The sequence below is a fragment of the Lolium perenne genome, chromosome 6 (genome assembly GCF_019359855.2).
Source record: "Lolium perenne isolate Kyuss_39 chromosome 6, Kyuss_2.0, whole genome shotgun sequence".
Classification (NCBI taxonomy): domain Eukaryota; kingdom Viridiplantae; phylum Streptophyta; class Magnoliopsida; order Poales; family Poaceae; genus Lolium; species Lolium perenne.
This window is the reverse complement of record NC_067249.2, coordinates 185,306,898-185,321,592: the sequence shown is the minus strand read 5'-3', so window position 1 is coordinate 185,321,592 and position 14,695 is coordinate 185,306,898. Positions and strand designations below refer to the sequence as shown.

General features: G+C 43.8%; 1 protein-coding gene and 1 long non-coding RNA gene across 2 annotated transcripts; one reads left to right on the top strand and one right to left on the bottom strand.

The window, feature by feature from the left end:
- Positions 1 to 11,213: 11,213 nt before the first annotated feature.
- On the top strand, positions 11,214 to 12,050 carry LOC127309414 (uncharacterized). The gene is made up of 3 exons (XR_007857142.2): positions 11,214 to 11,356; positions 11,487 to 11,597; positions 11,708 to 12,050. It is a non-coding gene; the product is annotated as an uncharacterized lncRNA (long non-coding RNA).
- A 542-nt stretch (positions 12,051 to 12,592) lies between these two features.
- Positions 12,593 to 13,743, bottom strand: LOC127309415 (uncharacterized). The gene has a single exon (XM_051340277.2). It carries the CDS (start codon positions 13,732 to 13,734, stop codon positions 12,841 to 12,843), a length of 894 nt encoding a protein of 297 aa, XP_051196237.1. The 5' UTR covers positions 13,735 to 13,743; the 3' UTR covers positions 12,593 to 12,840.
- Between the last annotated feature and the right edge of the window lie 952 nt (positions 13,744 to 14,695).

The following is a 14,695-nucleotide window of genomic DNA, read 5'->3' as shown; positions in this document are numbered from 1 at the left end:
GTTTGAGGTACTCATGCCAACTGGGAGAAAGCAAGGACGAACCATGATAGAGTACAAATGCCGGGTGCTAGTGTCATCGGCAAAGTTATCCAATCGGAAGGAGACTGGGTTCTCAAAGTTCTCCGATTCAGTATAAGGAAAGAACAGGGGGTTGTCCAAGCCTTGGAAGAAAATCTTGAACCACCCTGCTGCTTCCTTAGGGATCAGCCTGCTGCCTGGGAGACCATACAAAGCTTGGCCATAGCTGGTGCATCGGATCTCCTTTCCATTAGCATCTGGGAAGGTGCAGGTGGCCAAAGGTGGGAAGTCTGGGATCTGGTTCTGAAAGTACAGCTGAGCCCATAACTGAATAAACCACCAGGGGCCTCCAGTTTTAACTGTCTTTTGAGAGAACAGTTTGTGACATCGATTGAAGAGATCGATAGACCTCTCCAAGAAACAGTTTGCCAAGGCCAAGTTGGGTGCCTTTGGCAAGTTCATAGGCCAGGGAAAGGTAATTCTTGGTTGGGGCGAGTGATGGGCCACAGAATATGAAGTGCTCCAACCAGAAGTTCAGGAAGGCTGTGTGTTCTCTCTCTGTCACAGGGCCTTTGGTTTTCATATAACGATTGAGGTAGGCACCCCAGCTGGTACACTCTTTTTTAGAGGAAAGGGTGAAAGGAACTTTCGGCAGTTTAAATGCAGAGGGGCTTGGGGATGCAATGTCTAGGCCTGTGATCATGGCTACATCCAGCAGAGTTGGTGTCATGGGGCCATGGCCAAACATGAAGCAGTTCAGTGCATCAGACCAGAAATAGCCGATGGTTTTCAGAATATTTTCATTCTTCTCAAGGGGAGACAATGATAATGATAAGGCATCGGCTATCCCTATGGCTTCCCAGGTGGAATAGTGGGTTTTGGACACTCTATTGTACCATGCCACCCAACCCTCAGGAGGATTAGGCCAGGCTCGCAGGCAGTCGACCCAGGAAGACAGATCTAAGTTCTGGTTCACGAAGGGGATTCTGTTAGCCTCACATGAAATTAAGAGAGCGGGACTCTCGGAAGAACGGGGACCGAGGCACATAGAATTTGCGAGAGAAGGATGTGGCAGCAGGATGTCTGAAACCTAAAATTAATAACGGAAAAGAACATTAATTCAGGTGTTTGCTATTAATCCTAACGTTGGTTCGAATGGCGAGAGGCGATTAAGGATTACCTTTAGACCGGAGACCATGGCGTTGGTATTGGATGATTCCGCCATTGGATGCGCTGTGGAGTTGGGGCGGCGCGGTCGAGATCTGAGATGCGGGTGGCCGTGAGTTGGAACTGCTCGGGCGGCGATTTGGGGATCTGAGTTTGCTTTCTTAGACAAAGGTCGCAGGTTACCGTTTGGAGGGGCAGCTGGGTCGGCCTTGCTCGCGTTTTATGGTAGAGGCCGATGCGATGCCATCGGCTCTTTTGGGGGATCGTTTGACTTTGACTATCGGCAAAAAGTTGATTGGAAATACTTCTTCATTAATAAAAGGAGGGTTTTTTACAATGAAGAGCCGATTGCTCAAGAAAGGAGGAACAAAAGAAGAGCCGATTGCTCGAGTACTACTAATCCTACTCTACTAATCCTCGCTGCCCTCGTCGTCGGCATCGTAGCTGCCGCCGGCGCTGCTTCCGGAGAATTCCTCGTCGCTGCTGCCCCAGCCCTCGGCCGGAGCTTCTTCCTCCTCGTCATCATCATCATCTACGCTGTCCGCCCAAGCGCGGAAGCGCTTCGCCGGCGGGTACCCAGCGGAGGAGGAGGAGTCGTCTTCCTCCTCTTCTTCCTGTTCCTCCTCTTCTTCCTCGTCTTCTTCTTCCTCCTCCTTGTCGGAGGAAGTGGGGTTCCCCCAGGAGTGGAGGTCGTCCTCGCTCTCGCTCTCCAGCTCCCCTTCAATGAGGAACTGGAGGTCGCCCTCCCCATCAGTCAGGGGCAGGTCGCCATCTGATCCGACGAGGGCTTCTGGCGGGCCATCTGGCACGAAGTCGAAGTCCCACTCTGGCTCTGACATCGGCTCACTCGGGGAAGAAGATTAGAAAGAGAGGCCGGAGGAGACGGAGGAAGAAGAAGACATTGCTACAGGAGGGTTTTTTGGTGCTGATGGCTAGAACAGAGCAAGGGGATGAAGAGGTGGACTGTTCGGCACAGTTAAATAAGGGGAGCATAGTGGAAATTTAATGCCATTACAGTTTCCGAGGGGGTGATGCTAAAGTTATCAAATCTTGCGGAGAAGTTGAGAAGGCAGGGCATCATGATGGAGGATACTGCGACGGTTCTGCTCTGCCACGACATGACCCGACGAAGAAAAAGCAGAGTGATTTTGGAATTATCAATTCCAAAACCAGGGGGCATGTGTTATTGATGTCTACGCCCCCTCCTTTTCCTGTAGACAGTGTTGGGCCTCCAAGAGCAGAGGTTTGTAGAACAGCAGCAAGTTTTCCCTTAAGTGGATCACCCAAGGTTTATCGAACTCAGGGAGGAAGAGGTCAAAGATATCCCTCTCATGCAACCCTGCAACCACAAAGCAAGAAGTCTCTTGTGTCCCCAACACACCTAATAGGTGCACTAGTTCGGCGAAGAGATAGTGAAATAGAGGTGGTATGAATAAGTATGAGCAGTAGCAACGGCACCAGAAAAGTGCTTTGCCCAGGACAGTAAACAAGCAGTAGTAACGCAGCAGTAGTAACGCAGTAAAACAGTAAACAAGCAGCAATAGTAGTATTTAGGGACAAGGCCCAGGGATCATACTTTCACTAGTGGACACTCTCAACATTGATCACATAACAGAATAGATAAATGCATATTCTACACTCTTGTTGGATGATGAACACATTGCGTAGGATTACACGAACCCTCAATGCCGGAGTTAACAAGCTCCACAATTCAATGTTCATATTTAAATAACCTTAGAGTGTAAGATAGATCAATACGACTAAACCAAGTACTAACATAGCATGCACACTGTCACCTTCATGCTAAGAAAGGAGGCATAGATCTCATCAATACTATCATAGCAATAGTTAACTTCATAATCTACAAGAGATCATAATCATAGCCTACGCCAAGTACTAACACGGATGCACACACTGTCACCATTACACTGTGCAGGAGGAATAAAACTACTTTAATAACATCACTAGAGTAGCACATAGATAAATTTTGATACAAAACATGTTGCAATCATAAAGAGATATAAATAAGCACTTCACTATGCCATTCATAACAGTGAATAAGTATTCTGTGAAATATAGCCTAAGAGACCCACACGGTGCACACACTGTCACCTTTACACACGTGGGACAAGGAGTCTCCGGAGATCACATAAGTAAAATTCACTTGACTAGCATAACGACATCTAGATTACAAGCATCATCATATGAATCTCAATCATGTAAGGCAGCTCATGAGATTATTGTATTGAAGTACATAGGAGAGAGATGAACCACATAGCTACCGGTACAGCCCCGAGCCTCGATGGAGAACTACTCCCTCCTCATGGGAGATAGCAGCGTTGATGAAGATGGCGGTGGTGTCGATGGAGAAGCCTTCCGGGGGCACTTCCCCGTTCCGGCGGCGTGCCGGAACAGAGACTCCTGTCCCCCAGATCTTGGCTTCGCGATGGCGGCGGCTCTGGAAGGTTTCTGTGGGTTTCGTCGAACGTATCAGGGTTTTCGCGACGGAGGCTTTAAATAGGCGGAGAGGCGGTGTCAGAGGGTCGAAGGGGTGCCCACACTATAGGGGGGCGCGGGCCCCCCCTGGCCGCGCCGGCCTAGGGTTTGGTGGGCCTGTGCCCCTCCTCTGGCGGTTCTCGTGTGTTCTGGATGCTTCCGGGCAAAATAGGAACCTGGGCGTTGATTTCGTCCGATTCCGAGAATATTTCTTTACTAGGATTTCTGAAACCAAAAATAGCAGAAAACAGCAACTGGCACTTCGGCATCTTGTTAATAGGTTAGTTCCAGAAAATGCACGAATATGACATAAAGTGTGCATAAAACATGTAGAAATCATCAATAATGTGGCATGGAACACAAGAAATTATCGATACGTCGGAGACGTATCAGCATCCCCAAGCTTAGTTCTGCTCGTCCCGAGCAGGTAAAACGATAACAAAGATAATTTCTGGAGTGACATGCCATCATAACCTTGATCATACTATTTGTAAAGCATATGTAGTGAATGCAGCGATCAAAACAATGTATATGACATGAGTAAACAAGTGAATCGTATAGCAAAGACTTTTCATGAATAGTACTTCAAGACAAGCATCAATAAGTCTTGCATAAAAGTTAACTCATAAAGCAATAATTCAAAGTAAAAGCATTGAAGCAACACAAAGGAAGATTAAGTTTCAGCGGTTGCTTTCAACTTGTAACATGTATATCTCATGGATATTGTCAACATAGAGTAATATAATAAGTGCAATATGCAAGTATGCAGGAATCAATGCACAGTTCACACAAGTGTTTGCTTCTTGAGATGGAGAGAAATATGTGAACTGACTCAACAATAAAAGTAAAAGAATGGTCCTTCAAAGAGGAAAGCATCGATTGCTATATTTGTGCTAGAGCTTCTATTTTGAAAACATAAAGAGAGCATAAAAATAAAGTTTTGAGAGGTGTATGTTGTTGTCAACGAATGGTAGCGGGTACTCTAACCCCCTTGCCAGGCAAACCTTCAAAGAGCGGCTCCCATTTTATTTTATTTTTGGGTGGCACTCCTTCCAACCTTTCTTTCACAAACCATGGCTAACCGAATCCTCGGGTGCCTGCCAACAATCTCATACCATGAAGGAGTGCCTTTTTATTTTAGTTTTATTATGATGACACTCCTCCCAACCTTTGCTTACACAAGTCATTGCTAACCGAATCCTTCGGGTGCCGTCCAACAATCACATACCATGGAGGAGTGTCTATTTAGTTTGATTACTTTGGGACTGGGAATCCCATTGCCAGCTCTTTTTGCAAAATTATTGGATAAGCGGATGAAGCCACTAGTCCATTGGTGAAAGTTGCCCAACAAGATTGAAAGATAAACACCACATACTTCCTCATGAGCTATAAAACATTGACACAAATCAGAGGTGATAAATTTTGAATTATTTAAAGGTAGCACTCAAGAAATTTACTTTGGAATGGCAGGAAATACCATGTAGTAGGTAGGTATGGTGGACACAAATGGCATAGTGTTGTTTGGCTCAAGGATTTGGATGCATGAGAAGTATTCCCTCTCGATACAAGGTTTTAGGCTAGCAAGGTTGTTTGAAACAAACACAAGGATGAACCGGTGCAGCAAAACTCACATAAAAGACATATTGAAAACATTATAAGACTCTACACCGTCTTCCTTGTTGTTCAAACTCAATACTAGAAATTATCTAGACCTTAGAGAGACCAAATATGCAAACCAAATTTAAGCATGCTCTATGTATTTCTTCATTAATGGGTGCAAAGTATATGATGCAAGAGCTTAAACATGAGCACAACAATTGCCAAGTATCACATTACCCAAGACATTATAGCAATTACTACATGTATCATTTTCCAATTCCAACCATATAACAATTTAACGAAGAAGAAACTTCGCCATGAATACTATGAGCTAAGAACACATGTGTTCATATGCAACAGCGGAGCGTGTCTCTCTCCCACACAAGCATGATGTAATCCAATTTATTCAAACACAAACAAAAATAAAAGCATACAGACGCTCCAAGTAAAGCACATAAGATGTGACCGAATAAAAATATAGTTTCAAGAGAAGGAACCTGATAATTTGTCGATGAAGAAGGGGATGCCTTGGGCATCCCCAAGCTTAGACGCTTGAGTCTTCTTGATATATGCAGGGGTGAACCGCCGGAGGCATCCCCAAGCTTAGAGCTTTCACTCTTCTTGATCATAGTATATCATCCTCCTCTCTTGACCCTTGAAAACTTCCTTCACACCAAACTTCTCATAAACTTCATTAGAGGGGTTAGTACATAATCAAAAACTCACATGTTCAGAGGTGACACAATCATTCTTAACACTTCTGGACATTGCTCAAAGCTACTGGAAGGTAATGGAACAAAGAAATCCACCCAACACAGCGAAAGAAGCAATGCGAAATAAAAGGCAGAATCTGTCAAAACAGAACAGTCCGTAAAGATGAATTTTTAATAAATACTTCCGTTGCTCAGATCAGAAAACTCAAAACTAGTGAAAGTTGCGTACATATCTGAGGAACACGCATGTAAATTGGCATATTTTTCTGAGTTACCTACAGAGAAAACAGCCCAGATTCGTGACAGATAGAAATCTGTTTCTGCGCAGAAATCCAAATCTAGTATCAACCTTCGATTAGAGGCTTCACTTGGCACAACAAAACACAAAACTAAGATAAGGAGAGGTTGCTACAGTAGTAAACAACTTCCAAGACACAAATATAAAACAAAGTACTGTAGCAAAATAACACATGGGTTATCTCCCAAGAAGTTCTTTTTTTATAGCCATTAAGATGGGCTCAGCAGTTTTAATGATGCACTCGCAAGAAATAGTATTTGAAGCAAAAGAGAGCATCAAGAAGCAAATTCAAAACACATTTAAGTCTAACATGCTTCCTATGCAAAGGAATCTTGTAAATAAACAAGTTCATGAAGAGCAAAGTAACGAGCATAGGAAGATAAAACAAGTGTAGCTTCAAAAATTTCAGCACATAGAGAGGTGTTTCAGTAACATGAAAATTTCTACAACCATATTTTCCTCTCTCATAATAACTTTCAGTAGCAACATGAGCAAACTCAACAATATAACTATCACATAAAGCATTCTTATCATGAGTCTCATGCATAAAATTAGTACTACTCCCAACATAAGCATAGTTATTCTTATTAATTGTAGTAGGAGCAAATTCAACAAAGTAGCTATCATTATTATTATCATCATCAAATATAGGAGGTATATTGTAATCATAATCAAATTCAGCCTCCATAACAGGTGGTAACAAAAGACTACTATCATTATAATCATCATAAATAGGAGGCAAAGTATCATCAAAGTAAATTTTCTCCTCAATGCTTGGGGGACTAAAAAGATCATGAAAACCAGCTTCCCCAAGCTTAGAACTTTCTATATCATTATCAACAATGGTGTTCAAAGCGTTCATACTAATATTACTACCAGCATGCAAATAAGATTCCATAGGTTTTTTAATTTTCGCATCAAACAATCCATGTTTTAAATCAGGAAATAGCATAAGAAGCTCATTCTTGTCCATTATGCCAAACTAGTGTAAACAAGAAACAAAAAGATGCAATTGCAGGATCTAAAGGAAATAGCTTCGAGTACTTACAATGCGCCGGAAAATAGCTTAGTAGCCGAGATCCGGAGTGTGAGTACCTTTTACCTTTCCTCCCCGGCAACGGCGCCAGAAAATAGCTTGATGTCTACGCCCCCTCCTTTTCCTGTAGACAGTGTTGGGCCTCCAAGAGCAGAGGTTTGTAGAACAACAGCAAGTTTTCCCTTAAGTGGATCACCCAAGGTTTATCGAACTCAGGGAGGAAGAGGTCAAAGATATCCCTCTCATGCAACCCTGCAACCACAAAGCAAGAAGTCTCTTGTGTCCCCAACACACCTAATAGGTGCACTAGTTCGATGAAGAGATAGTGAAATACAGGTGGTATGAATAAGTATGAGTAGTAGCAACGGCACCAGAAAAGTGCTTTGCCCAGGACAGTAAACAAGCAGTAGTAACGCAGCAGTAGTAACGCAGTAAAACAGTAAACAAGCAGCAATAGCAGTATTTAGGGACAAGGCCTAGGGATCATACTTTCACTAGTGGACACTCTCAACATTGATCACATAACAGAATAGATAAATGCATACTCTACACTCTTGTTGGATGATGAACACATTGCGTAGGATTACACGAATCCTCAATGCCGGAGTTAACAAGCTCCACAATTCAATGTTCATATTTAAATAACCTTAGAGTGTAAGATAGATCAATACGACTAAACCAAGTACTAACATAGCATGCACACTGTCACCTTCATGCTAAGAAAGGAGGCATAGATCTCATCAATACTATCATAGCAATAGTTAACTTCATAATCTACAAGAGATCATAATCATAGCCTACGCCAAGTACTAACACGGATGTACACACTGTCACCATTACACCGTGCAGGAGGAATAAAACTACTTTAATAACATCACTAGAGTAGCACATAGATAAATTGTGATACAAAACATGTTGCAATCATAAAGAGATATAAATAAGCACTTCACTATGCCATTCATAACAGTGAATAAGTATTCTGTGAAATATAGCCTAAGAGACCCACACGGTGCACACACTGTCACCTTTACACACGTGGGACAAGGAGTCTCCGGAGATCATATAAGTAAAATTCACTTGACTAGCATAACGACATCTAGATTACAAGCATCATCATATGAATCTCAATCATGTAAGGCAGCTCATGAGATTATTGTATTGAAGTACATAGGAGAGAGATGAACCACATAGCTACCGGTACAGCCCCGAGCCTCGATGGAGAACTACTCCCTCCTCATGGGAGACAGCATCGTTGATGAAGATGGCGGTGGTGTCGATGGAGAAGCCTTCCGGGGGCACTTCCCCGTTCCGGCGGCGTGCCGGAACAGAGAATCCTGTCCCCCAGATCTTGGCTTCGCGATGGCGGCGGCTCTGGAAGGTTTCTGTGGGTTTCGTCGAACGTATCAGGGTTTTCGCGATGGAGGCTTTAAATAGGCGGAGAGGCGGCGTCAGAGGGTCGAAGGGGTGCCCACACTATAGGGGGGCGCGGGCCCCCCCCTGGCCGCGCCGGCCTAGGGTTTGGTGGGCCTGTGCCCCTCCTCTGGCGGTTCTCGTGTGTTCTGGATGCTTCCGGGCAAAATAGGAACCTGGGCGTTGATTTCGTCCGATTCCGAGAATATTTATTTACTAGGATTTCTGAAACCAAAAACAGCAGAAAACAGCAACTGGCACTTCGGCATCTTGTTAATAGGTTAGTTCCAGAAAATGCATGAATATGACATAAAGTGTGCATAAAACATGTAGAAATCATCAATAATGTGGCATGGAACACAAGAAATTATCGATACGTCGGTGACGTATCAGCATCCCCAAGCTTAGTTCTGCTCGTCCCGAGCAGGTAAAACGATAACAAAGATAATTTCTGGAGTGACATGCCATCATAACCTTGATCATACTATTTGTAAAGCATATGTAGTGAATGCAGCGATCAAAACAATGTATATGACATGAGTAAACAAGTGAATCATATAGCAAAGACTTTTCATGAATAGTACTTCAAGACAAGCATCAATAAGTCTTGCATAAAAGTTAACTCATAAAGCAATAATTCAAAGTAAAAGCATTGAAGCAACACAAAGGAAGATTAAGTTTCAGCGGTTGCTTTCAACTTGTAACATGTATATCTCATGGATATTGTCAACATAGAGTAATATAATAAGTGCAATATGCAAGTATGCAGGAATCAATGCACAGTTCACACAAGTGTTTGCTTCTTGAGATGGAGAGAAATAGGTGAACTGACTTAACAATAAAAGTAAAAGAATGGTCCTTCAAAGAGGAAAGCATCGATTGCTATATTTGTGCTAGAGCTTCTATTTTGAAAACATAAAGAGAGCATAAAAATAAAGTTTTGAGAGGTGTATGTTGTTGTCAACGAATGGTAGTGGGTACTCTAACCCCCTTGCCAGGCAAACCTTCAAAGAGCGGCTCCCATTTTATTTTATTTTTGGGTGGCACTCCTTCCAACCTTTCTTTCACAAACCATGGCTAACCGAATCCTCGGGTACCTGCCAACAATCTCATACCATGAAGGAGTGCCTTTTTATTTTAGTTTTATTATGATGACACTCCTCCCAACCTTTGCTTACACAAGCCATGGCTAACCGAATCCTTCGGGTGCCGTCCAACAATCACATAACATGGAGGAGTGTCTATTTAGTTTGATTAATTTGGGACTGGGAATCCCATTGCCAGCTCTTTTTGCAAAATTATTGAATAAGCGGATGAAGCCACTAGTCCATTGGTGAAAGTTGCCCAACAAGATTGAAAGATAAACACCACATACTTCCTCATGAGCTATAAAACATTGACACAAATCAGAGGTGATAAATTTTGAATTGTTTAAAGGTAGCACTCAAGCAATTTACTTTGGAATGGCAGAAAATACCATGTAGTAGGTAGGTATGGTGGACACAAATGGCATAGTGTTGTTTGGCTCAAGGATTTGGATGCATGAGAAGTATTCCCTCTCGATACAAGGTTTTAGGCTAGCAAGGTTGTTTGAAACAAACACAAGGATGAACCGGTGCAGCAAAACTCACATAAAAGACATATTGAAAACATTATAAGACTCTACACCGTCTTCCTTGTTGTACATGTGTGGTTTTTAGGCCTTGTCTAGGGTCGGTTTATTATCACCGTGCGTAGCTGCCAGGCTCAATCACGAGTAGGATGTTCCGATTATGTGGTGAAAACCCTAAATCGTCGTAGGTCGTTTTAGCTACATATTGATCAAGCAGGACCATCATGTGATCGTAGACCTCATACGAACCATGGGTGGATCGGCTCCTTGAGCCGATTCACATGACAACCTGAGAGCCGATCGAGGCTCGTATTTAATGTTTACGTGTATGCCATGCAGGAAACTAAGCGAAGCAAATCCATCACCTTCCTGATCAGGTATAGATCAGGTGGCACGCCCTTGCACCAGCATCGGGACGTGTGTACCAGGAGCTTTGCGGGCCGTCGCTCGGAGGGACCAGGGCCAGCCGCAGCCCTAAGGTTGTTCCCGGCTCTTCGTGTTGCCAGCCGTAGCTCGCCGGTGGGTTTCGGACGCCAACAGTTGGTACAAGGGTTACATAAAAAATAACACCGCCAAAGAATATATTTATGCGGAAGTTAGACATGAGCATCACTTCAAATATTACTATGTAACAGTTCATCTGAGTGAATTGTTCCAGCTGTTCAATCTGCGCGAGCTCGACAAATATATCATCAGTTGCTACGTTCTGTAAGTGATTTATTTCTACCCCATCTCGTTCATTGCCTGCAATATATATATATATATATATATATATATATATATATATATATATATATATATATATATATATATATATATATATATTGTCCTAACTATATTGTTGTGTACGCTATTATGCAGAATGAAGATTAGGGAATGCAGAATAAGGAACATCCATCATGTTGGGTTCATTGACCCACAAATCGTTAATGGATATGTGTTAGAAAAACACCCCGCCGACGTGGAGCATGACCTGTGGTTTTTTCTTACAAAGCAGCAACTCAAAAGTGAAATTCTATTTCCTTTCCATTTTGGTTGAGTGTTTTTGTCTTGAGCACATTCTCTTTTGTTTACTCCATGCATGGTATGTGGCTAATCGATGAGTTATGTATGACTGTGCATGTATCGTGTCCGCAGGTTCCACTGGATTCTGCTAGTAATTCAATTTCACACCTCCTCAGTTCTCGTCATCGACTCCCTGAATATGGATCCAAAGCTTTGGGTCGACATGAGAAGAATGATGCAAAAGTAATTATTTTCATTCATTTGCGCTCTATATCGATCGGCCTATTCCGTTCATTTCCTAATATCAAGTAACTAATAACTCTCTTGTTCATTTAATTTTCTTTGCCTCGTAGGATTTGGAGACGGTTTGCAGATGAAAAGGTCGGTGAATTCAAAAAAGAGCTAGAATTTAAAAGGTCAGTGACTGGGGATATTCAGCCACCGGGGACCAATCTATGTGGATACTATATTTGTGAGATGATCCGGAGATACACCTCTGAGCGGCAGCCGTATGATAACAACGTCAAGAGGAATAACCTCTGGAAGACGCTTAGTCCAGAAGCTCGCTTCCGACCACTTCAAGAGGAACTAGCAGGATGGTTAATGAGGGAAGTCCTCCATCCTAAAGGAGAACACTATTACGAGGTAGAACTGTGGATGAAGTAAATTATGTATGGAAACTTGTTCAAAATTGTATATGGTCATCCGATATTGAATATATATTGTATAATCCTCTTGAATTTTCTTGGTTCTAATTTCAAATTTGTTTCAAATTGTACATTCATATGCATGTATATAGTACCATAGAATATGTGTACTGAAACTTTTTCAAAATTAAAATAAAACACAAAATAAAATATAAAAGAAATAAAACAATTACAAACTAAAAAGAAACCAGATTTAGGGGGGGGGGGGGGGCTAAAACCCCAAACCTGCGGAGGCCTTTAGTCGCGGTTGGCCAGGAGAACCGCGAGTAAAGGTCCTCCGTCCCGACGGACTGCTGGTGGCCACGTGGACGTGACTTTAGTCGCGGTTCGTAAGCAACCGCGACTAAAGGGGAGGCCTTTAGTCGCGCTTCAGTAGTCCCGGTTGCGCAACCACAACTAATGGCAGTTGCGAACCGGGACTAAAGCCTCTTTTTCTACCAGTGTCTACCTAGCACATACGCACGCCTCCTACGACTATGAACACGCACAAACATGTTGCAAGCGCGCGTGCCCATCTAGTATAGTCTATACTGATTAAGAAGACCATTTTATTAGAAAGCAAGGCTGGAAATTACATAGCTCCTAAGAATTAAACTACAGAGCTGCAATACTCGTAGCTATGCACAAGAATGGTCTAGGAGCTAACAGCTAATCCAGAAATGGTACTTAGTTCTCTAGCATCGACGTCCACGATTAACGTGAAATAACTGAAATCGAAAAATGACAAGAATAGTAATGCATGTAGAAGCTCGGCTCTATCTTGTTCCACAAATGCCAATTTAATGGAATCCACCGCTGCCAGATCCAGATCCACTTCCTCCTCCACGGCCAGTCCCGCCGTTTTGGCCAGCACCGTAGCCACTGCCCATGCCCCCACCAATTCCAGTAGCATAGCCAGAACCATAAGAACCATAAGAGCGAGTGCTGCCGGTCTGCCCAGCCCCGGAGCCAGAACCAGACCCAACCCCAAGACTTGGACCTTGTGCGGCACCTTTAGCTATGCCACCACCGCTGCCGCTACCATTTCCACTGGCATTGCCCCCAGAAGTGTCATCGCTGCCGGCCTGTCCAGCTCCTTTGCCCTCACCACCTCCATTTCCATTATTTCCGCCACCACCACCATTACCGCTACCGCCAGCATCGGAGTAGCCGACACCACCAGCAGTTGGAGCTGGTGCCGTAGTTATGCCACTCTCACCGTATCCCTTACCAAGGCCAGAACCAGCTCCGGACCCGCTAGACCCATTTGTGCCACCACCTTCGCCACCACCACCGCCCTTACCATCGGCGTTGGCATGTCCATTGCCGCTAGGTGCCGATGCCGAGCCGCTCGAACCGCTTCCGGAGCCATAGCCGGATCCAGAACCAAAACCCGAACCACCATTTGATCCTCCTCCTCCACCAGCTCCTCCTCCTCCACCGACTCCCTTGGCGAAGTTCCACCTGTTACCCCAATCTCCACCGCTTTCACTATATCCTGCTCCTCCACCCGACCCAGATCCTCCACCCCATCCACTACCACCAGATGCACCGCCTCCTCCACCACCACCTCCACCTCCACCTCCACCACCTGAAGCACTGGAGGAGCTAGCGAGCATCCTTGCAGCATCGGCGTACCCAATGCCGACAAGGACAACAAAGCCTAAAGCTACAAGCTTAGTGCTAGTAGCCATTGTGAGTGAGTGAGACGAGTTCGATGCTGATAATAGAAGGTTGGGAGGGTATATATAGCGCTGGAGGATGTGCATGTGTGGGATATTTTAGGGCGATCGAGCACTTTGGTTGTGAATTGAATGTGGGTTATTCGATGAGATCGACTGTAGGAGTAGTAATCAAAGTGCTGGTACCGTTGACTGTATACAACATCTACTCCTACTTCTCATGTAAATCTCTCTCTTCCCTCCAGTTCGTAATTAATTGATGGAGCAATTATTTAGCATGAGATTCCATGCTCCCGACATAGACAGATTAATTATATCTTTTCGATCTCCTAGATATGGAAGAGCGCGTCTTTCGTAGGAAATTCATGATCGATTCCAGCGGGACAAGAACATGAGGCCCTCCTGATCTCCACGATCTAGTCGACGCGATCACACGCGAATCCGATCCTTTGACATTTGCATTGCCTCGTACTTGTCCCGTACTTTCACCTTGGAGCTGTAGTGCCATTATTAACCAGGTGTACCAGATGAAAACATAAAAAGAATGAACGATGCACAGGGCATTGGAGTGTTTACCCGTAGGTATAACAACAAAAATAAGTGTAGTATGTAAAGTAACTCGCGGAACCTAATATGGGAAAAAAATATACCGAAGAGGTGTAGCTCAATTACTACTTTAGTCGATCAATTTTCACAAACTTTACGCCGTTCCGTTATCTAATGGTAGCTCTTAGAGCATCTCCAGTTGCGTCCCCTAAACCGTCCCTCAAACCACGCCGAATCGAGCGTTTGGGAGACGTGTTTTGTTCGTGCCGCGTTTGGGGGACGTCGCTCCCCAGTCGCGTCCCCCAAACAAAATTTCGGAAATTTTAAACTTGTACGAGATTTGATTAAATTCATCCAAACTTGGCATATATTACATAAATTCAAACTAGATTCGACTAAATTTAAACTAAACCTAATCTAGTAGTAC